Here is a 24825-nt window from a genome sequence, read left to right on the forward strand (position 1 = left end):
TATTTGATATTTTAAGGCTCATGCTTTAGTATTTAGTTGAGTGTTTCCTCTGTTTTTAAAAACTCTCTCCAAAAGATGTGTATGTTTTGGTTGTTGTGATCCAAATAGAGACCGGAATTGACTAATGTTCTTTTTACCCTAGTCATCTTCACTGAACTCTCTGGAGCAGAGGATCCCATCTTTCTTTACCCTGTGGTTTTGAACTGGACGGTGAAAGGCTCCATGAAGGAAGGTGAGTGATGGAAAGTGGCCGTGGCCACAGGCAGGCTGCTTCTGTTGTCTGCTCGGTAGCATCACCCATTGAGAATAGTGCAGCCTCTGAGAAACCTATACAGGCGACTTGACATCTGGGAAGGCAGAGCCTCCCCAAGTGGCTTTGAAGTGAAGGGTGTCATTATGCAGCCAACAAAAAGAAGGGCCCTGGGAAATGCAGTCCTCGCTTTAAGAATTCAGCTCTGAAGAGATGCGGTTTTCTGTTTGGCTCTGAGTGACAGGTGGTTCAGATCAGGATGAGATGTGACCGGCACTTCCTTCAGACAGCCATCCATCACAAGCAGTTTCAGTTAAGTTGCTCTCAATAGTGAGGTTTTTTTGTAGAATAAACCAAATATTGGGTTGTGAAATACGAGTGGCCATTGAAATAGAGCAGCAGCGCATCCCACAGGTTCTCCTTCAGTACTCACAAGCGAGAAATCTAACCAATGCGGGGCTCATCCTGGAGAAGAGCAATCCTCCCCTTCTTAGGAGCCATTAGCTGCCTGTAGGTCTCCATCTAGGGATGGGGCCTCCACCCCGTAAGATTCCCCTCACCCTTTGTGGATGTTGATTGGCGCTGTCATTGTGCAGACTGAGGTAGTGTCGTGATTTCATGTGTGTGACTTCCCCGCCATATCTGGAAGACACAGTGTCACCGCAGACTTCCTGGTCTTTTGCTCTTACACTCTTTCTACCCTGTTTTCCACAATGTTCTCTGAGCCTTTAGTGTAGGGGCTTTGACATAGATGTATCAGCTGGGTTGGGTACCTATGGCTAGCTGTTCTCTGCGTTTTGACCAGTTGTGACTTTCTATAATGATCTCCATCTGCTGCCAAAGGAGGCTTCTTTGATAAGTGGTGAGAGCTGCATTCATCTCTGAGTATAGTTGGTTTTTCAATACCAAATAGTCCTAAAATCATACACACATATCAGCACTATACAGACTCACTAGGTTGTACTTATATAAAATTATTGCTGTGTGTATGTATGTGTCTGTCTGTGAACAGCAATAATTTAAAAAAGGATGGCATGATTTTGATAGATAATGGAGCCCCCTCCGTTCCAAGGAAATAGGAGAGGGAGGGGAGAAATGGTATAATTATATTTTATTTAAAAATGAAATAAATATGTGGGAAATCCAAAAGCCCTTCAGTCAGTGTGCCTGCTGTGACTAAAGATGGTTGGCCCTAGGGACCTTTTGGCACCCATTGCCAGGGGAAACTGGTAACTCTCCAATGAACTTCTTGTTTCCGTAGTCATGAAATTTAAGCAAAGACCGAGATTCCTTGAATTCTTTACACAAGTTATGCTCAAATGTATGAACGATGAAAAGTTTCAACTCATGGTGGAGACAGCAGCTCCAGTGTTTGACTTCTTGAGAAGGTACTTGTGATGCTAGTTCTGCAGATGTCAGCAACTTTGACAAAGGTAGATGGAAAAGAGTGTGGGGTAAATGCAGCTGAGCTGATAGACGGAGAAGGTTTGTGTTTCCGTGGGTAACTAACTGACTAACTTTTAAAACATTGATGTAACTGAACTAAGAGCCCAGACCAGAGCACGGTCCCATCACCAACAACAAACAGAACAGTTATGAGTAACAGCATCTCCTTAGTCTGTAGCTCCTTCTCGTGGGAGGCTGAGAATTCAGCTTCGCACTTGCTCTGCACATGCGTCATGTGTTCATGATTCTGTCTTAATGAGCAGAGCCATTCCTTGGGGGTTTCATTGTGAAGTTCTTAGGAGTAAAATGGCTTGAATCTGCCCCTCTATTTCCTAAAGGTGGAAAGATTGTCTTTACTCTGAAAGAAAATTGTAACGTCCCTTGCCAGTTATAAGCAATGCCAGATACATCCAGCGTGTGTTCAGACCCCTCGTCTGTCATCATGGAGTATAAACCTATCTGTTCCATCTGAGTAAAAATAACAGCAAGTAACGTGAGGTTTATTTTAAAAATGGCACCAAAAGAGGAGAGAGCCCACACAGAAGCATTCTTTCTAAAATAGGCACCTCATTTATGAAAGCCAGAACATGGGATATATGAGTATAATGTTTTGAAAAGATGGAGGAGACTGTGAGTCTATTGAGTATAAGTAGCTGTGGTAATCAGAAAAGTGGTCAGAATTATAAAGCTGTATTCAGTTAAAAAACAGGTAAGACTTGTGAAAAGTAGTTGTTTTCAGTGATGGGGCAAGTTAAAAGAACCATGAAAGTTAGTAATAAATGATGATGATGATGATGATGATGGTGATGATGATGAAAGTGGTATAATGATGATGATGGTGATGATGATGATGATGGTGATGATGGTGGTGGTGGTGGTGGTGATGATGATGGTGGTGATGATGATGGTGATGATGATGGTGGTGATGATGATGGTGATGATGATGATGATGATGATAGAGATGATGATGACGATGGTGATGATGATGGTGATGGTGATGATGGTGATGAGGATGATGGTGATGATGATGGTGATGATGGTGATGAGGATGATGGTGGTGGTGATGATGATGATGGAGATGATGATGATGATGGTGGTAATGATGATGATGATGATGATGATAGTGATGATGATGGTGATGAGGATGATGGTGATGATGATGATGACGATGATGATGGTAATGATGATGACAGTAGGTCTTCTAGAAGGTAAACAGGTGAAGTGAGTCATGAGCGCTATGATAGCGGCATCACAAATACCTGAGCCTGGAGACTGAGCAGGGCAGCGGACTTAGTGGTAGTTGTGTAAACTCAGGTCAAGGACATGATTTTGGATGTCTTCACCAAGTTGGGGTGGATAAAGACAGACCTAAAGAGGAAAGATACAAACGTACATACATAATTAATAGGATAAATTTATATTTCTAACCTGTAGAGAATCAAGATATCTCTTTAAATCAAGAAGAATTAAAGCTTCTAGGAGGCTAATGATAACAAGAACCCAGCCTATGAGAGGCAACCAGAGCAGCAGCTGAGGACACATCCTTAGCCTTAGAATCTTCTGCTGCCAAGAAGGAAAGATGAGCTGAAAGGAGTTCTCATTAAAGTCAAGAAATAAAAAAGTGAATTGAAGAAAGACATAAGAAAAAAATAAAAGCAGAAATGAATCAATTGCAAGTTGGCTTTAAGTCATTTCAGTTGCCACAAAGGATCATTCTTTAGGAATATGAATAAAAATTTAAAAAAATTCCATGAGGCATAATAATAAAAGGAGAAACACAGGTCATGGGAAAAGAAAATATACTTTAAAATCTAGCTGTAAGTCATGGTTATCTGGAAAAATTTATACAACTGAGAAAAGCAGCAGAAACATTCGGCTAGCTGAGATTTATCCGGGGCAGTTGTTTATATTTCAAAAAATTGAATGAGCACTTTTCTTTTAGCATACAGCTTTCCATCAAGCCCAGTTCAGGGAGTAAACAAATAGAAAAAGTACAGATCAAGTGTACTGAGCAATATATAGAGGCAGAAGCCCAAGGTAAATGCTAGTATGTGAGCTCAGCCTTAAAATAAAGATTGAGTAGGAGACAGGAAAATGTAATTATCATTGCTAGTTAAAGGAGCCATTAAGTGTTCTCTAAAACTTATGTGGTAAATTCAGTGATTCTTCTTGTAAAATGAAAATCAGATGATTTTCTATTAAATTAAACCCTAAACTAGGAAAGCTATTTTATCTTCTGACAATTAGCATTGTTCTGAAAGTTCTTGCCATTATATTAAGAAATTGGAAGTAGAGTTTTTATGCTTGCCACAACACGGAGAATTAAAAATGTTTGTTAAGTGGATTCCACAGTGAAATACTCTAAAAATGGAGACACTGGCAAGTAATTGTTTCTTTTAGCTTAATCTAAAGATAATTAGCAAAAAACTGTTGAATTTCATAGTTAGATGAAAAATCAATAACTTTCCTGTATGAACTTGAAAGTTTAATGAAAAATCCAGTTTTTACAGAGTACATGACTAAATTGACTAGAGATTATGTGGAGTCTTGACTATTATGAAGAAGAGACCAAACATAATTTTATATAAGACATATGTATGTATTTTACATGCTATATATAAAATTAAAAGTCGGTACCTCACTTTCTAGTCAGACACAATTTTGTAAAGGTTTCTATTATCTTAAAATTTCTTTGTTGGTTTATTAAAATTTCAATATGGATTCTTTCAGGTAAATTGTAGGATGGTCTAGAATCATGAATGGTCTTTGGAAAAGAACAATGAAAGAGGATCAGACTGTCCAGTAAAGATCAAAGAGTCCTGCTTGTGAAATAATAGGCAGAGCACCATTGAGACTTACTTGTTGGAGACAAATATTTATAAAAGTAAACAAAAAATGTAGAAGTCACGAAATAAATGTTAATGTTGAGGACATAGCAATTTGAGAATATGATTTACCCAAACACACCATAATAATATAGAAAGCCCTCAGAGCTGCACGGAGCTGCAGGGTTGCAGGAGTGGAGGATGTCTGATGTGTGATGGATGAGGGTTGTGCTGTGTACAGATGATGATGGAGAGCACTCATCTTTGACCTCCTCTCCCTCCCACCTCTTCCTGCAATAACACGGCCACCTCCACCTTGACCGTTTGGTACTGTGAGAGGAGAAATACCAGTTTCAGGGTGCAGTTTGGAAGTGAAGGAGTCCCCATGTTCCCAGCAGTCGCTGGTCCAAACACCAGCTTGGCTAGATGAAATATCTGCCTAAAAAACTAGGGGTATTCTCAGAATTGCTGCGACTGCGTGGGAGTCCATCCAACCAGAGGGTCCATGATCGTCTTCACAGCAACTCAAGTGAGGGGTTGGGGATTACTTGGTGGATGTGAATACTTTCAGGGTAGAGATGCATGAGAGCGTCTCTAGCATCCACGTGAATGACCAAGCAGAGACACAGCTCTAGTACCGTGGGAGGTGGGGACACAACTGCTGGGACTTTCTGACAACCAGCATTAGTCAAAGTAGCCATCCCTCGGTTTAGAGAGAAATGCCAGCATTAGTCAAAATCGCCATCCCTCGGTTCAGAGAGAAATGCCATCACAGGGGAGTAGAGGGGAGTCTGAAAGATCAGATCGGAATATCACAAGTCATTAGTCAAAATAGCCATCCCTCGGTTCAGAGAGAAATGCCATCACAGGGGAGTAGAGGGGAGTCTGAAAGATCAGATCGGAATATCACAAGTCATTAGTCAAAATCGCCATCCCTCGGTTCAGAGAGAAATGCCATCACAGGGGAGTAGAGGGGAGTCTGAAAGATCAGATCGGAATATCACAAGTTACCCTCTGGCCACCACATCTGCATAGCTGCTCATTAAAACACATGTGCACACACAACAGTCACACACACACACACAGAACTTATAGTATGCAAACCATAGTATGATGTCAACCATCACTATAAGCAAAAGTACATTTTGATCATAGTGTTACTAGTTAACACAACTCATTCAGTCATTGTCTTAACCTTGTAGCTTTGCATTTCATTCAAGTTTTTGGTTTTCATTCATCATGTTAGAACAGGATTTTGTTTTTGTAACAAGAACTAGAAATTCCAGAAAAATGCATGCAATTCAGGAAAACTAGCTGACAATTGTTAGCCATAAGATCCTGAGAGGACGGTATCTGGAGAACAGATCTGCCGGAAGCCATGCCAGGAAAACTAGGCTCAGTGCTCCTGAGAGGACCTGGAAGAAGGTTCAGCCAATGGCAGTGGTGGTTGGGAGTTCCTGCAGGATGGAACTAAAAAGACTGAAGTCGATCAGAGGCAGGACAGTTTGTCTGGGGCCACTGTGATGTGGCTTTTGTCTTGATAGTGGAGGGAAGTAGCTGTAGATCATTTTCAGTCCAGCCCCATCCACCTATGCCCTACTTTCGGCTCTTCCTTTTCCCCTGTGGACACCCGCCCTCGTCACAAGTTTTTAGTGTGAATGACATTGTCCTGTTAAGAGGCCAGCTGCCCTTCATGTCCAGGAGTCCTCACCCAAGTGAAGCATGGAGCAGGCTGTCTGGGCACCCTCCTTTTTCACAGTTTCAGTGACAGCATTAATTAGAGATTTAGGACTCTGAGATTCTTGTCACCTTCAGCTTCTGCCTATTTTTGACTTTTTCTTTTTGTGTGTGGATTAGGAGAAACGAGTCCCTCATTGGAGTAAAAAGGTTAAAATGCAAGGACGCCGTCTTTTCTAAGAAGGCAGCCAAGTTGTCTTCCAAGAAGTATAAAGCCATAGTCATCGAGATTGGAAAAGTAAGTTTTAATAATTAATAAAATCAATTAAGATTAATAAATATATTATTAATATATTGATAACATTGAAGATAATATATATCTAGAGATTGTTGATTATATCTTGTTAGAATATGAAAGAGAAAGAAATACCAGTAGGCATAATTTTATAATAAGTTCTTAATAAAGTTAAATAAATTTAATAAAGTTAAAATAAGTTCTTAAATAACCATATAGATGTTCTCATAACCAGATATTTTTGTTTAAAGGATTCGTTTTTACTTTTTATAGCTACTTATTTACTTTTACATGTATGGGCATTTTCTCTGCATATATATCTGTGTTCCATGTATGCACCCAGTGCCCACAGAGGCCAGATGAGGGCCTAAGGTCCCCCGAACTGGCGTTAGAGATGATTGTGAGCCAACATGTGGATGCTGCGAATCAAACCCAGGTCCTCTGAAAGAGCAGCAAGTGACCTCTGACCTCTACTGCTGGACCATGTGTCCAGCCCCCTGATAGTGGTTTTCATTAAAGGCTGTAGGAAAGCCAGTATGTTTCAAGGTCAGAAGATAGGCATCACATTGTGGGGAGATAATCCCTTTATGTTCCAGTTTTGACTTGTAACATCTATTCTCTTTTCCATGAAGAGCATAGACGGGCTACAACGCAGAAAAAGGAAGAAAAAGGAAACTCTCAAAGATTTCTTTCTCAAGAATCCCTCCATTTTTGAACTGTCGGAGCAGGAGAGGTATCGATGAATTGTCAGCATTATTACGTGATGCTTACTCCCTGCTGGGCACTGATTTGGGTATTGGGGATATACCGGGGGGGGGGGTGATATGATGCAATAATCAAACCCAGTGGGTTGCACTCACAAAGAAGACGTGAAAGTGTCTGTGTATGGGGGGGTGGATTGAAGGAAAAACAACTCTAGTGGGAGTAGGAGGGAGACGAGAGAGGTGACGCAGGACCTAATGGCTGAAGTTCATCATGTAAATGTCTGAACGTGTCAAGCAGCAACAGCGGGAAAACATGAGTGTTTTCAAGGCACTTACAAATGCTAGAAGTGCAGTAACCAACACGAATCAGAGACAGCTCTGAAAGGGCTGTCCTGTGGAGTGTTGGCTACAGAGCCGCCGGTGGCCACCAGGAGTCCAGAGCGAGTTACGAATGGCTTTTTATCTTCAGAGGACAGAAGTTTAGAAAGAAATTTATTTTTATTTCATGCGTATGAGTGTTTTGCCCTCACATATGTGTGTGCACCATGTGTGTGCAGTGCCCATGAAGGTCGGAAGAGGGGACACTGAAACTAGAGTCACAGACGGCTGAGTGCCATGGGGGAGGTGCTGGGAACTGAACCCGGGTCCTCTGGAAGATGAGCCAGTGCCCTCAAATGACGAGCCATATCTCCCCCTAAATGACAGTCTCTTTTAGATGGCGCCATCTGTTTTTTTTTGTTGTTGTTTTTTGTTTTTTGTTTTTTGCTTTTTTTTTTTCGAGACAGGGTTTCTCTATGGCTTTGGAGCCTGTCCTGGAACGAGCTCTGTAGACCAGGCTGGTCTCGAACTCACAGAGATCCGCCTGCCTCTGCCTCCCAAGTGCTGGGATTAAAGGCGTGCGCCACCACCGCCCGGCCTAGATGGCGCCATCTGTTGGTCATCTGTTATCTAACAGTAGATTCTCTTGTCACTGACACCTTTGTTATTTACTGACTATTCATGGATTTAGTTTTGGGACCTATTCTCTGTCCCGTAAGTCTGTTTACCTGTTTTCTGAATCAGTAACCTGCTATTGCAATTACTTTGGCTCTCAAGGAAACTTACTGTCTGATAGAAACCATCCCTTCAGTATGTTGTTTTCCTTCACTCAGGTCTTGAATAATTTTCTCCGAAATAGTTCACACTAGCTTGCTGTGTAACAGGAAGAATTCTGTTGTGAATTTGAAAAGAGAATTGAATATATTTGCCAGCTTGGGAAATTTTGTTTGGTTTCTTTGCAACGCCACGTCTTCTTATAGAAGACAGATTGCATCTAAAGATCTTGTAATGTGTTTTGATACATTGGGTGGTTTTTCCCCAGATGTGTTGCTATATAAAGCACTATTTTTGCATGGATTTTAAAATTACTTTCTGAATTCTGATAGTCTTTGAATAGAGATATACTAGAATCCTGGTATTTAGATGGTCTGCATTGCTTGATCCTTTACTCCTGGGCTCAAGTCTGTCTGTGTGGATGGTCCAAAGGTCTGATTCATTCTTCTCTAGTGTTTAAGCCTCTGGTTTCTTTTTTTCGTTACTGACAGGATAAGACCTCAAGTATAATATTGAAAATCCTGTGATATGGACATTCTTATAACATGTACATTAAGATACTTTTTTTCAGATAATTGAAGATTTGTATGCATTTTGAGAGACAGACCTGAGAAGCTCTTTACCTAGTTTCCAAGGGACTGTGACTCTTTAGAGTATGGCAGCTTTATGTGAATCCATACACGTCTCTCTCTGTATATATGTTTAGTTCTGTGCAATCTGTAGGACATATGTGGCCATCACCACCATGGTGATAGGTCTCGTTGTTAGGGTGCAATTCAATATTAGGTTGCGCTCTCTACTTTGTGCACTTGTGAACTGGCTTGTCTGCACTGCAGGATGTGCCCTGTCCTCCTGCTCACTTCCTGGACTCTTGTCTTCTAGTGGAGGTCCTGTGGGCTCTCTTTAGCTCTTGAGGAGAACTGCCCCCCCCCATACAATGACAGGATTCATTTTGTTTTGACAACAACACTTGAAATTTTCAGAATAATCATTTAAAAGATTCATGGTTTTGGTAGAAAAAGTAACCTATTACAACAACAGAAAGCCAAGAAGCCTTGACTTAAAGGACCTTTGTTAACCAAAATTCATATATTCAGAACTGAACAATAATGTCAAGTGTGTGTATCAGAGGGAAGTGTAGGTAGAGGTCATGACAGTAGAAAGGTGTCCAAGAGAGGAGAAAGGGGGGCTTATAGGAAGAGGGTGGGGAGGGTGTTGGGCACATATTATATAAAAGTAGAAAAGGGAATTGCTGGGGTTGAAGGGTACAGTGGGGGGCAGGGAGTGTGGGGAAAGAGGCAGGTATGAGATGGCAACCGATACCAAGTATGTATAAAAATGCAGAAAGGAAAACGATTGTTGTAATTTAAAAAATGCATTCGTTCCTTCTTCATTCTGCAGCTATCTGATAATTCTAATATTTGTCTTCCTCCCTCTGTTTATTCCTCCTTTCCCTATTATGTGTGTGTGTGTGTGTGTGTGTGTTTGTGTGTGTGCACGCGTGTGTGTTGATTCAGATTCAGAACATATCTTAGGGAGCACAAACTCTCCATTATCAACACTGCAGCTTGAAACAGGATAGCCTGGAGGCCTTAATGAACAGAGATAGTAGGTCTGGCTGACCCCTAGGCATCTAGAGCAGGTGCAGACAGAAAACAGTAATTTCTAATAGATTCACAGGTGATGGTGATTTTGCTGGTCTTGATTAGAGGGACTGTTATAGGGCAGGATATTTTGACCTGCCCTGGTTGGACCTGATTTCTGTCTGTCTGTCTGTCTGTCTGTTTATCCATCCATCTACCTACATACCTGTTTACCATCTATCTGTCTGTCTGTCTCCCTGCATGCCTGCCTGCCTGTCTGTCTGTCTGTCTGTCTGTCTGTCTATCTATCTATCTATCTATCATCTAGTGTGTGTGTGTATCTGTGTATGTGTGTATTTGTTAACCTTTTAAATGTATGTCACAAAGAATGGTGCTGACCAATGGGACAAGGTTATTAGTTGCTGTACAAAACAGACTGCTTTGAAAAAACAAAGTGATGCCCATGAACAACTAGTTATAAACACAGTTAAGCTACTTGGATAGTTTTTTTTGGGTGTGTGTACATGAGATATTTTGTCCTGATCCTCCATTAGAGGGTCAGAGGTTGACATTGAGGGTCTTCCTCAATTGCTCTTTACTTCAGCTTTTGAGTCACGGTCTCACTGGGTTTGGAGCTTGCTGATTGGCTAGACTGGTTGGCTGTCACCACCTCCCAGGTTGGAATTACAGCTGTGTGCCACCACAGTCATCTTTCAGTGTGGATTCTGGGAATCCAGACTCATGCCTTTGTGACTGCATAGCAAACAGTTTACCAGGTGATCTATAGGAATGATCTTTGAAAAGATTAAATGTATGCTATCTTTTAAAAATTGGAACTGTCAGGCTGGAGAGGAGGCTCAGTGCCTAAGAGCACTGACTGCTCTTCCGGAGAACCTGTCTCACAGTGTTTGTTTTTCTAGTTCCAGGGGACCTGAAACCCGTGACAAAACCCCAATGCACATACAATAAAAATAAACAAATTAAAAAACTTCAACCGTTATAATGCTTTGAAGGCAGAGGCAGGAGGGTGGAGAGGTCAAAGCCAGCCTGGGCTACATAGTGAGATCCACTCTCTGAAATCAAAATCAGACTCCATTATGAACTATTAAATACAAGTTGGATATTTTACCCTCTTAGTGTATTGAATTTGTTCATTTTGGAGGTTATTCCTTCTATATTTGATTGAAATTTTATTTCCTGTAGAGTCTAACTAATGTTAGGCAAAATCTTGCTCCATTGTTTTTGCCCCTTAAGGACGGATGTAGAGAAATGAAGTTGTTGTTTATATTGAAAAAAAAAACTGATCAATAGGAACATTGCATAGCTGTGTAATCCCAGTGGCCTTTTGATTGTGGAAAAACAAAGCCCTGTTTGAGCTGAAATGTAAGAGGCTCTTGAAGGCAATGAAGTCGTGTCCCTGTCCCCTGTGCTTCTCCTTGCAGCCTTTCTCCCACACTATTTTCTATTTTGAGAACTGAGGAAATGATAAATGAGCCAAAAATTTGCACAAGGGTAATCAAGTGATGCCATGGTATAGTCTGTACAAATTGGAACCCTCCTTCTTCCTTTTCCTCCTCCTTCTTTTTTTAATTTTTATTTTTTTAAAAGTTTTTTGAGACAGGGTTTTTGAACCTTGTCTGTCCTGTAACTTGCTCTGTTGGCCAGGCTGGCCTTGAACTCAGACAGCACCTGCCTCTGCTGCCCAAGTGCTAGGATTAAAAGTGTGTGACACCACCTCCCAGCTGGAATAATTTTTCTTTATTTAGTGTTTATTTAAAAATTTTTAATTTTTTGTATAACTCAAACCATCTTTTTCCCTTGGCAGAAACAAGAGATCGGATGTTAAAAAAATGGCATACCGAAGCCTGACAGAGAACTTGAATCCCATAATATTAAATTATGTCAAAAGAAAGCGGTTTCACCAAATACTTCTTGAAGAGCTCCCTTGGAGAGCACAGATGAACCTGTATCTGGCTAGCGCACACTTCCACTTGTTTTTACTGAAGCTTGCCGAGCGCACGAAGATGAGGTTCAGCTCTTCGCATTCTAATGTCAGGTATGGAATGATACTGGGAAGTCCACCCCGTTTATGTCATGAACAGGAACTGTGCACTTGAATGCCCGAGGTGTCAGTTTAGCAATGTTTCCAGGACGGTGTACTGTATTTTCCATGTTGTTATAATGGTTTCTTTGCCAAACAAATGCTCAGTCATGGCTCATGTGGTGCTAATTTGCCAACCTTTCGAATAAGCTTATTGTATAGCTTCTAGTGCGAGAGTAACTCCATAACAGTGTTGATGTTAGCAGGCATCATGTCACTATTACTTTCATTCAGAGGTATATTTGAAGCCTGCAAAAACAGAAATCAGATTTTATTTTCTTTTTTTCTTTTTTAAGTGATAAGATTTTTAATGTGGTATTTGTGCCATGAATTCAGCAGGCAATTTCAGATTTTATTCTGTACCTTTGGCTAAGTAGATATTTTTTTTATCTACTGAAGTATATAAATGAAGTATATTTTTATCTACTGAAGTAGATAAAAATATACTTCATTTTATCTAATGAAGTATAAAAATATACTTCATTTTATCTAATGAAGTATATTTTTATCTACTGAAGTAGATAAAAATAGAGGATTATACTAAGGAATGCTAGGTATCTGTTGCAAAGGTGATATAAAGTCTTCCATCCAAAAGATGCTTGCCAAAGAACTCTTCCATGCAGGGCTGAGAGCTAAATGCCATGAGTATGTAAAGACAGACAATCTATATCTATATCTATATCTATATCTATATCTATATCTATATCTATATCTATATCTATATCTATATCTATATCTATATCATCTATCTATTTATCTATGCCTGGTAGTGTTGATAAGCACCCATACATAACTCTATTTGTTGGTAGATGGTCAAGCACATTTAAATTCTTTGTTACAACTTGGTGGCTTTCTTTTGACTTGACTTTATAGGAAGGGGTTCGAGGAGATGGTATCTCTGGATGTTGATGGATGGCAAGGTTTAGAAGTAACCAGCCAGAGAAGTAGGCATTCTTGGTAGTTGGAATAGCATAAGTCAAGAGTCCAGGTGGGAAACAGGACAAGAATCCCAAATCGTCTGACGAGAATCTAGGGCATCTCAAAGAGGTGGTGAGAAATAGGAATGTCAGTGGGTACCAAGCCATGAAGGGTTTTCAGTTTGTGTTCATTTGAGCTTTGTGTCTCATATGGCAGGAGATTATTAAGGATTTTTGACAAGGAGTGTTCTTGGCTACACACGAAATGGGTTGGCTGGAGGAAAGACTGGAGAGCGGATGTGAACTAAGAAGGTTGTTTATTTCAGTAATCCAGTGAGGCAAAGAAATGCAGGCTCGAATCACAAATGAACTTGGCCCCTTCTTTGGTTTCTCCAGAAGTTCGGTTAGAACCCTTGGAAGACTAACCTTCGCAAAATCGCTACATTCAAGTGGTCAGCCAGCTGGGCATGATGGCTACAGTTATAGTACTGGGACTAGGGAGGGAGGATGGCGATAGCCTAGGCCACAGAGTGAGTCCAGGGTCAAAGAAGCGATCGTAGGCTTGGTAGCACGGCCCATGGCAGTAAAGAGACAGGGTTGCTTGGTATCCTCTGCATACCGAGATGGCTTCTTCAAGTTTCCTTATCATGTGTCACCAACTTTGCCTGATGGCAGCACAAGAAAACAGTCAGTGGTCAAAGTTAGGCAGGGGGTGATTTGCTGCTGCCAGCTTTGATTTTATTACCATTATTAGTGGGTGCTTGGCATTTATATTTGTAAGATTGCATAGTGCTCAGACTTTGTTGATGTATTTTTTGTGCTAGACAGTGTTGATGTATTTGTTGCCTGTATATAGTCATTGTACTTATTGTATATAGTTTTCTTATATTAGTTAAAGCCTTTTTATTTTAGACAAAAGGGGGGAAAAGAAACATGGTTTTTTTTTTTTTTTTTTTTTTTTTTTTTGGTTTTTCGAGACGGGGTTTCTCTGTGGTTTTGGAGCCTGTCCTGGAACTAGCTCTTGTAGACCAGGCTGGTCTCGAACTCACAGAGATCCACCTGCCTCTGCCTCCCGAGTGCTGGGATTAAAGGCGTGCGCCACCACCGCCCGGCAGAAACATGGTTAAGTACATATTCTAAGCAGGAGGTATCTTCACTGAATTGTACTTAAATTGTGTGATTTTATTATTTTAGTAGTCTTTATTTATTGTACTAGTAACGATTAAAGCCAGGGCGTTATACTTATTAGGCAACTGGTCTACCACAGAGCTGGCGCTCCAGCCCAACATAAATTATTGCTGTTGAACTCAAAACGAGTAGAGACCTTATTCTCATCTTCAATAATCCTTTTAGGGAATGGTACAGTAAGTGCCTAACAATATAGTTACATTATATAATCTCAACAGTGTGTGGTAAGGTGCTGAGGGCTGATTACCTGCCAAGAGAATGTATGGTCTAAAATCATAACGGTTTAAAAATAAAAACTGGCTGTATTTAAGAGAGTTTAGTTTTGGTTAGCTGTTTATGTTGTTTTTCATCATATATATTAATTTATATACGATATTATATATTTATATATTATGTATATTATTTATATAGAGATACAATTTATTTTTGGCTCCCTTTTCAGTTTCCGATCATGTGACCCTAATCTCTTCTCACTGTACCATTGTGGAATAATATTACCAACCACAAAGCTGACTGTAGACAGCTACCAAGCAATGCTGGATGTCCTGATGGCCTCTAAAAACAAGAAGACCAACCAATCCATAGGTAAAGAAAGTGTGCTTATTGACAGCTGTATTAATTGCCTCTAAGTTTTTATTCACTAACACAAATATAAGAATATCACACATACACACACACACACACACGTGCTTGTGGAAAGAGAGATATACATGTCATTTCCAAAAGCCCAGGTTTAGCTGTGTTGGTGAGTTTTGGTAATCACTTTGTGTGACTTTAACAAGTTAATCACTTTGCGCGACTTTAACAAGTAAGTATTTAATGTTCCACAATAAATCATTTTGAACACTCGGCAAATATAATTCTCTTTTGCTAAGTATTGACAGACTCTGGCTGCTCAAGCTAGAGAAAGACTTGCTAGCAGGTATGATATCTTAGTGAAAGTCACTTTTCAAATAGATTCTATCAGTGGCCTGATATTGACAGGCACAAATACAGTCTTGGTAGCTGATTTTGTACTTGAGACAGTCCACTGTTGCCCTACAGGCTCCCATTTGTACCTTCTGTGAAAGTCCACTTCAAGGCAAATGAAATAATATTCTGCTTGCAGGACAGGAAGACCTGTTATAGGGTCTGGGTGGTGGAGACGTAACAGGCATAGAGGTCTTCCTATCTGGATGCTGCAGTGACTCTTGCCTATCAAATTTGGTTAATTTTAAACCCTTGTCTGTAAAGATGATAGAGCCTGGAATACTATTTTTAACCAGCAGGTTTTTCTATCTTGACTTCTACCTATTTCACAAATAAAAACATGTTTCTAGTATCTTGATACTATTAAAAATTCATGTATGCATATTTTCATTCTGGCATTAAAATATTTTATGTGTATTTTGGCTGCATGTATGGATGTGCACCGTGTGTACGTATAATGCCAGTGGAGGCCCAAAGAGGGGATTGCATCCCCCGGGACTGGAGTGGCAGGTGATCGTAAACTTCCATGTGGGGCTAAAAATTGAGCCCAGGTTCTCTGGAAGGGGAGTTAGTGCTCCTGACATCTGAGCCCTCTCTCAGATCCTTTAATGCTGTCATTTAAGCACGGTTCTTGCTGAGCAGGGTTCTCAGTAGCTAGTTAAATTGCCTTGGTAGTATTGGTTCCCAGTGAGGTATTCAACGTGCTTTGGATTCTTCTAGGTGCAGATCTGTACCCATATATCATATAATGTATGAAATTCCAGGGACATAACATCTGATTTATTTATTTATTTATTTATTTATTTATTTATTTATTTATTATAAATCAATCAACATATATGCCTTGTCTCTAGCTTCAACCCACTGTGATATTGGAGAAATGGTGTGGGAGGTCCTTCTGTCTCTGTGTGGCTTTTATTGGTTAATGAATAAAGAACTGCTTTGAGCCTATGGCAGGGGAGAACAGAACTAGGCGGGGAAAGCTAGGCTGTATGCTGGGAGAAAGGGCGGAGTTAGAGAAATGCCATGTAGCTCCCCACCAGAGACAGATGCCAGAACTTTAGCTGGTAAACCACAGTCTCGTGGCCTTACACAGATTAATAGAAATGGGTTAAATTAATATGTAAGAGTTAGCCAATAAGAAGCTAGAGCTAAGGGGCCTAGCAGTGATTTAATTAATACCGTTCCTGTGTGATTATTTCGGGGCTGAGCGGCTGGGCACCAACAAGCATCCCCCTCCTTACAACAGAGACAGGACATTAGAGTTGAACTGTTTAGTGACCATATGGGAGAGGAGATAAGTGGCAGGCAAAACGCTTCTGGATTGATTGATGTCACCTCAGCAGAGGAATGAGTGGCCAGGGTGCTACTCTCTCAAGAGCGCACAGGTCCTGGGGATGACTGGGAAGACTGAAGGACATTGGCCTCTGTCACAATGCTTCCTAACCCCTGTTCACACCTTTCATTGCCTTGCTCCCTTTGCCCCCAACTTAGCCCAAAGTGTTCTTCTCTGCTTTGCCACAGGGAGGTAGCCATGCCTGCTGACCTCAAACTGATAAGTGCCCCTTTCTCTAGAAACCTCCCCTGGTTGGTTGTGTCTCTGATTGTCCCATTCCTTCTCCAAATTTATGTGACATGGTCATGTGTTACCATTACACAACATACGCCATCTTTGTTGGAATGTAATGAGGTTTTATGCTTTGTATCTTTTTTCCCCTGGGTAATGTTTTTTGACAGCATTGTGATTTATTTTTGGAATGCAGATATTGAAGATTTTTCTGCGTTTTGGAATTCAAAAAGTGAAGAGAATGTTTCCAAGATAAAAACAAATACACTTTCTGAATCAGAATCTCAAGTTGGCATTTGTATTGATGCCAGAGAGAAGGATCGAGCCCTGAACTGGGGACTGGATCATTTTATGAAAATCTTCTCGTGTTCCAGGAGAGCAATGGTAATGCAGTCCTTTCCTTCTTCCTCCAGTGCGCCAGATGTGAGGTTCACCTATAAACCCGGATGTGTGAGATGCGTTCACTTACTGCATGCAGCTAGGTTTTGCCTCAGCCAGTTTTGAGGTTTGCTGGCTATGTGTTGTCTGGCTGTGTGGGTCATCTTTTTAGCTGTCACCTTTGCACCCAGAACCCCCTTGGTGACCCTTGTTGCCCCGAGGATCCTGTGATGATGTGTGTGCCTTGACTGCTTTCCTGCAACAAGCAGGAAGTGGGATTCTTTTGTGATAATATTGGGCGTGTCTCTAGTGTTGCCGTGACTAGTGGGGTGCCGTAACCTCTCTTTCCTCTAGCGCAAGGGAAGGTTAATGATGCAGGCTGTGAAAACTCCGCTCTTGTCTTAACTTCCCGAAACCTCCTAATTTTATCAGCCATTTATGTGCATTTATGTCAATACTTCTCTCTCTCTCTCTCTCTCTCTCTCTCTCTCTCTCTCTCTCATGTGTGTGTGTGTGTGAGTGTGTGTATGTGGTATATGTGCACACGTGGGTGCTGGCATGTGTGTACAGAGGCCAGGTGAGGACATTTGCTCTCCTGCACGATTCTGTCATTCATTCAGTGCTTTATGCTGTCATAGAATCTCTCACTAAACCTTGAGCAAGCCCCAGTGATCCTCCTGCCTCTGGCAACCCCACCAGTACCCCAGTGCTATGGTTACAGGTACAGTCTACATATTGCTGTGGCCATGCCTGGCTCTTTATGTGGGTCCTAGAGATTTGAACACAGGTCCTCAGGCTTACACAGAAACCATTCTTACCTCCTGATCCATCTCTGCAGCCATCACTTGCACCTTAACTGCTGAGTCACCTCTGCAACTCCTACTTTATTTAAAATAAAATAGATTTCCCCCTGAAATCCCATGCTTGTGTATCTTCCTACTGTTGGACTTCTCTTGTAAACTTGAGCAGCAGGAAGGTAGACCAGTTGCCCTTGCTCACTGCTATATCCACAGCACCTATAATAATGGGATTTGGGGATTCTGGCTATGAATTTGCAAAGCTTACTTTTTTGCTTAGTGGATCGAGGACCATGGGAAAGTTAGCTCAGGCTGGAGCACTAGCATATGCATGCCTCCCTGGTTGATGGACTAAGACCAGCTCATGTCATAGTGCTGAGAATGGGAGTGGCACATAACAGATGGTTTTAGTTATTTTTTTTAAATCATTAACATATATGTTTGCAGATAAAAAGTCAAATTTCCCAGACATCTATAATGCTTGAAACTCTGCGGTACTGTTTGTGATGTTTGTCTTAGGTTCTTGCTTATCGTGGTGGCTATTGGACTTTACTGCAAAACTGCTGTAGGGCATTCTGGAACTTTGTCCGGGAGCTGCAGATACTCCTGAAGCAGGCCGTGGACAACTACAAGACCTTTCCGATTAGCCAGGATGGCTTTCTCTGCGTCTGTGTGCTACCGTTCCACCTGGGTGCAGAGCTCCTTATTGACATGTTAATAAAGCTGCAGAGCACCAATTCCATCAAGGTGAGGGCACTTGGGTAATTATTTTTATTGTATCCAATTAAAAATATCTTTTATCGCGAAGCTTGGGATAAGTAGAAATTGATATTTTTCTTGTGTTCCCATTTGGTTTGTCTGTTTTTCATTTGCTTCTCATTATAATTTTGTTCACAGCACATAACTTGCATTAATGTTAATTAAAAATACCTTAGCCTGAAAATCCAGTTTGTTTGAAGGGAAGAGAAAGAAATCCTTACTGAATTTCGTCTCCTATATGAATTGACTTAGGTGTATTTAACCCATGCAGAAGCCAAGCCTCTCAGGTTACCCCTCTCCCAGTGGTCTAACTGGCCCCATTCTATTTCTCCAGGTGCTAAGACTTGTCTCTCCTGAAAATCTATCACACCATTATTAGATTATGGAAATAAAATAAAAACAATATAACATGTGAAACCATAAACATATTGAAAATTAGCAAACTCCTAATCACATTGAGATATAACATTATAACACTTTGAGGGAAAGTATCTAATAACAATATCATGAAAGACAAAGCTTGTAAATAAGATTAAACTATTTATACTGAGGGTTCCAATATGAACTTTAAGTGAGGTATGATCATTTAAGAATGTATGCTGTAATCCATGGTGTAGATGATAGCAACAAAAAAAGATAGCTGAGAAGCTAATAAAGTAAGACTAAATAATAATCAACCCAGAAGGATGAGAGAAAGAGCAGAGGCCAAAACATACAAAGGACAAATTGAAAACCAAATATTGTCGTGGTTTGAATGAAAATGGCCCAGTGGGTTCATAGGGAGTGGCACTATTGGAAAGGATTAGGAGGCGTGGTCTTGTTGGAAAAGGTGTGTCACTGGGAATTGGCTTTGAGGTTTTAAAAAGCTCATTCCAAGTCCAGAGTTTTGCTCTTTCTGCTGCCTGCAGATCCAGATGTAGAACTGTCAGCTCCTTCACCACCATGTCTGCCATGCTGATAAAGAACTAAACCTCTGAAACTGTAAGCAAGTCCCCGCAATGATGTGCTTTCCTTTATATGAGTTGTCATGGTCATGGGGTTTCTTCACAGCAATAGAACACTGACTAAGACAACTATTAAAACTAACTCAGACATAGCCATACCTATATTAAATGTTAAGTTGGCTAAACAGCATAATTAAAAGGCACAGATTGTTTGGGTAGAAAAAAGACACATCTGTTTCTTCATAAGAGAAACAATCTGAACATTAAGAAGCATAACACACAGAGATTGAGGCCCGTGCACAGGTCTGAGCCGGGTGGGGTCCTAGAGCTAAAAGGAGAAGGGAAGAGAGGCCCCCATCCCTAACCAACCCAGAAGCTATCTCCAGTTGATAGCCACTTGCAGATAAATTTTAGTTTCCTCCCAGGAAATCTCAATGTGGAAACAAACTCCTCTTGAGGCTAGGTAGGCTGCACACCAGCATTAGATAATCAACTGAAAACCAACTCAGTGGCATCTTTGGAGGCGCTTTGTCTCACAATGTCATGCTAGGTTTTTTCCTATTTTTCATTTTATTTAATCATTTTAAATGCTTATATATTTATATATATTATGTGTATTATACACAGTAATACATATTTATTCTCTCCTTTTTGACCCTTATGTGTCCTTTGAATATATAGAATGACTTATAGTTTAAAGAGCTTCCTGAGTGTGCAAATCAGTGAATCTCTATTTCTTGTGCCTTCTCTTGGACCTTTCCCCTTCTGTTTGTTTGTTTGTTTTGTCCAATTTTATTGTGTTACTTTTTGTTTTATCTTTTTATATTTTATTATTATCCTTTATAACCCTTTTTTTTAAAATGAGAGACAGAAAAGGGGTGGATCTGGATGGAAGGGGAGGGGAGGAACTGGGAGGAGTTGAGGGAAGGGAAATGTCAATAACCAAGATATAGTATGTACGAAAAATATCTATTTTCAATAAAAGGAAAAAATATCCGGTAAAGATTCAGGTGCTTTATAACACTAATAATGCCTGAAAAAAAAAAGAAAATAAAAACATGGGAAGAGATATATCATTGAAAATACCAGCATGAAAGGATGAATAAATCACATTGGAAACGTTATGGCATTGAAATAGGAAAGGAGACAAAAGTACAAATGTGTAATTTCACAATATTTCAAGGCTTAGTTAAGCTTTAGTCAGTAGGATTCTGAACAGCAAATAGACGATCAGGAGAATTCAGAGACAGCTTATGACTTTGGAAAGATGGTTCAGTGGGCAAAGTGCTTGTCATGCAAGTGTGAAGACCAGCGTTCGGATCCCCAGGGCCAGGGAAAAGCCAAGCAATCCAATGCCTAGAAAGTGAACAACAGAATCCCTGAAGTAAGCCAGGTGGCTGGGCTAGCTGAATGGCAAGCCCTGTCTCAGTGTCTAGGGTGCAGAGAGACTAAGGCGACTACTCAGTCTCAACCACTGCACATACAAACGGGGCTTCCAGGACCCACCACCCGACTGAAGCTCTTTCAAGCCAAAAGACCTGGGAGACCATGGTATTGGCATGAAGAAGGCAGCCTGTCAGTGGGACAGATGGAGACTCTGAAGGCAGACCACACAAGCTTGGAAAGATGACAAGGTAGGCAGTCGAACTGAAAGGGACCCTAAGGAAGTGGCAGCAGCAGGCACCCAGAATGTGGACCAGGGCCCTGTGGAGTTATCCTGCCTCTAATCACTGTTGAGGGGAACCTGAATGCAGGTATTTAGGTAGAAAATGAAGAAAGGCTGTTGGACTTATAGGATCAAGATTTGTCAGTTTATGGGGGAATGGGTTAAGTGGAGGAAGAGTGACTTGGAGTATACCAGTCAGAAAAACTCCCAAACTAATCAGATCAAGCCTTCAGACCTCACAGTTGCCACAAATGTAGCTGACAGAGGAACATTCCAGAGAAAGCCTTAGGAATGCAATCAACAGCATCAATCAAGCCCTCAGGAGCTCTCCAGGAAGCGACATGGTTTCATCAACAACAAAATGAAAATTTAAAAAGGGAGATGACATCATCGATTAAAAAGGACTCTAGCCATACCCAGCTTGCAGTGTTTGAGCCTTGTGCAGGTCTCATTTCAAGAAATGGGAACGTTTTCAGTGTGGTTATTGAAGGGGGATTTTCAGGGATTTGCTGGGTTTTTTTTTTTTTATGTGTATGATGCTGTCTCTCTCTGTGTGTGATGCGCATACATGCATGTGTGTTTGCAGGTGTGTGAGTGCCACAGCGTGCATCAGGAGGTGGGAGGACAAAGTCCCTCACACGCTGATCCCTGTTGCTGCCTTTGAGCCAAGATCTCTTTGCTGTTTTGCTTTCGGGCTGTGTATGTCAGGCTAGCTGGCCCACAAGCTTCCACACCACCTCTCCTCTTGTCCTGGAGCACAGATTCTGCTGTCCCTGGTGTTTATGTGGGTTCTGTGGATTCAGACTCATGTCTTCATTCTCTGGGGGAGGGAGGGGATTGTGCACTTTTGCCCACTGCACCATCTCCATGGGGAGCAAGTCCTTAAGCAGCACCCCTCCCAAGGCCTCTGCATCAGCTCCTACCCTGTTTGAGTTCATGTTCTGGCTTCTTTCAGCGATGAACAGTGATGTGGCTTGCTTTTGGTTATGGTGTTTCATCACAGCAACAGTAACCCCAACTAAGACACCTCCATAAAATTGACTTTCATATTAAGGAATTGGGTTTAGTATTCTACATGCTAGTTAATGGTCCCAACATACCAGGAAAGATTATTATTTGTGCAAACTAAGTGGTTTTTCCTGAAAGCTTTATCATATTGGCTTAATGTCCTTTCTTAAATCAAATGTTAATACATGCCAAGAACAGACCTCCACCACTGCTGTCTAATAAATATTAGTCTAATAAATATTAGTCTAATAAATATTAGTCTAATAAATATTAGTCTAATAAATATTAGCTGCCACTAAATAAGTTAAAAACGTGAAAAGGTTAAAATCAGGCAACATTACAACCTTATCTGCACTGTCACGTTTCACATAATCAGAGCCACACACGTGTGGTGGCTGCACTAGATCACAGCGCACACAAATCCAGCACATGCCCGTCGTCACTGAAGATGGATCGCACAGTGCCATCTCCCGTTGCGAAGCTGTGATTCCCGTTGCGTGATTTTTTTTTTTTGTGCTCAGTTCCTTTCGTGTTGCATTACCACATCTGTTTACCAGAGGAATATGTAGCGAGACCGTAAGTTGGGCAACTTATCTCCATGTGCTTCTTGCAGCCAGTCGAAGAGAAAGGCGACTTCTGTGTTCCCGGCTGCTACGGGAACATCAAATACGATAACGGGGGTTCCAGCCTGATTTTCGAGCATCCTTTGGATGACGTCAATGTGGTCGATTTGAAATGGATCTGTGACTTTGTGTTAAAGTCTCTGGAGGTTCTGTACCAAGTAGAGAAGTGGGAGACGCTGGTGTCTCTGGCCATTCAGTTCAACATCGTTTCACAGTATGTCCAGCCTCAAAGGCAACCACCGTTACAGACTTCTTTGGGGGGTGGTCTCTTAGCTCAAGTTAACTTTTCAATGTGTTCCTTACTGCGGCCCAGTGAGCGGTATACAGAGCAAGTGACCCCGCTGTTGGTGTATGCACAGCGCCAGTTGCTCCTGAGGATTCAGACATTCAATGGCCCCGATGTCGCTCAACAGGCTTGTGCCAGATACGAGGCTGACAACAGAGAGAAGGTGAGCCGGGCTGTTTTTCAAGCAGCTACCACACATATAAAAGGGAAGGATTTGGGAGCCAAATTAGCAGGATTTTCACGTTGGGCATTCTCCATCCAGATTCACAAACATTATTGACAGCTTGCCCTTGCTCAGCACTTCCCAGATACAGTAAAGCAGAAGCTAAGGCCTTCTCCCCAAGATCTGCAGGTCCAGGTTGGGGCTGCCATACTCATTAGAAGCAATGGGAACAGTGCCTAGATCCCACAGTCGTTCCCAGGGGCCTGGTTAGTGTTTGAATTCCTTTTCAAATAAAGAAGTTACTTTTAGGACAAAGGAAAATGTTTTCATTTTTACCATGACTTATTTTTGTACTTATACCAACTCATGAAATTTAATTTTAATATGTACTTTAAATGGAGCACTAGGCCCACAAAAGTGAAACTGTCCAAGGCTTGTGGAAACCTTGGTAATCTTGACAGAGATGGAGGAAGAAAGATGTAAATTTTCCAGTTGACTAATTTTGCACAAATGTGAGTTTGTGACCCGCTCTGAGTCTGCCTTCCCAAAGGCCTGACGTGTTGTAGAATATAATTTTAAGATGTGTTACATTTGTTTCTGCTCTGGAATGTTTGTTCAATGATGCAAAGATGTGTTGCGTTCTTTTATGTTGCGTTTGTTTAACTCCGTGAAGCTGTGTTACTTTGCCTGACTAAAACACCTGATGGTCCTGATAAAGAGATGAATGGCCAAGAGCGAGGCAGGAGCAAGGATAGGTGGGGCTGGCAGGTAGAGAGGATAAACAGAAGGAGAAAAAGAGAGAAAAGGAGGATGTCAGGAGCCATCCATCCATCCATCCATCCATGGAGTAAAAGTGAAAGTCATATTACAGAAGTAAGAAAAGAAAAAAAAGCCCAGAGGCAAAAGGTAGATGGGATAATTTAAGAAAAACTGACTAGAAACAAGCCAACTAAGGCCTGTCATTTATAAGGAAGAATAAGACTCTGTGCGATTGATTTTGGAGCTGGGTGGCACTCCCCACAAAGCCAGAAGAGTCAAACAACCAGCAGCTCTAACCAGTGGGCCTGTCTCCATTCCCTCCTCCTGCACCAGCGTGTGGGATTTCAGGGAAGACTTTCTCCTTTTCTCACAGTTCTTCATGGCCGAGGGCCTGATCTCCCGTACACTCTTTTTAGTGGTCAGGAGTCAGTCCCTGTTCTGTTTTGCAGAGAGGAGAGCAATTGTAGGCTCCGCTGCTGTCTGGTACGTGGAGTCCTGGAGATCAGTGGCTGGTCACGGACTTTTCCTGATGAGGCCAGGCCCACCAAGGACAGTCATGCTAGCTTAACGTTAGCAAAGCAGAGACCTTAGTTTCTGAAGACTCCTGTGACCGTCTTATCTAGATGAGCACTTGGTTGAAGAATCAGAATGAAGTGTGGATATGCTACCAACTGGACACCTCCCTGCCCTTCCTCCTTAAGGGTGAGCCCTAAGCAGCTGTTCCACACCGTGCCTGCATCAGCTGACCACAAACAAGCCTGTGCTCCCAAGACCTTGTTGCTCATGCCAGATACCTGGGTGTGGCCTCTGACTGTCTCTTGTGCTCAC

The 24825-nt window shown here is 41.5% G+C and overlaps 1 protein-coding gene across 1 annotated transcript in view; it reads left to right on the forward strand.

Moving 5' to 3' along the window:
* The window catches only part of Cfap54 (cilia and flagella associated protein 54), a 249963-nt gene that overhangs the window by 93432 nt on the left and 131706 nt on the right, over positions 1 to 24825 (forward strand). Inside the window, exons 29-38 of the mRNA XM_041669797.1 lie at positions 143 to 232; positions 1512 to 1638; positions 6379 to 6500; positions 7133 to 7226; positions 11698 to 11928; positions 14521 to 14663; positions 16811 to 16998; positions 18309 to 18536; positions 22780 to 23003; positions 23103 to 23238. Coding sequence (XP_041525731.1) covers positions 143 to 232; positions 1512 to 1638; positions 6379 to 6500; positions 7133 to 7226; positions 11698 to 11928; positions 14521 to 14663; positions 16811 to 16998; positions 18309 to 18536; positions 22780 to 23003; positions 23103 to 23238 — 1583 coding nt within the window. The remainder of the gene's footprint in view (positions 1 to 142; positions 233 to 1511; positions 1639 to 6378; positions 6501 to 7132; positions 7227 to 11697; positions 11929 to 14520; positions 14664 to 16810; positions 16999 to 18308; positions 18537 to 22779; positions 23004 to 23102; positions 23239 to 24825) is intronic.

The sequence above is a fragment of the Microtus oregoni genome, unplaced genomic scaffold (genome assembly GCF_018167655.1).
Source record: "Microtus oregoni isolate MIOR12 unplaced genomic scaffold, Mior012 000001F_ref0000356, whole genome shotgun sequence".
Classification (NCBI taxonomy): Eukaryota; Metazoa; Chordata; class Mammalia; order Rodentia; family Cricetidae; genus Microtus; species Microtus oregoni.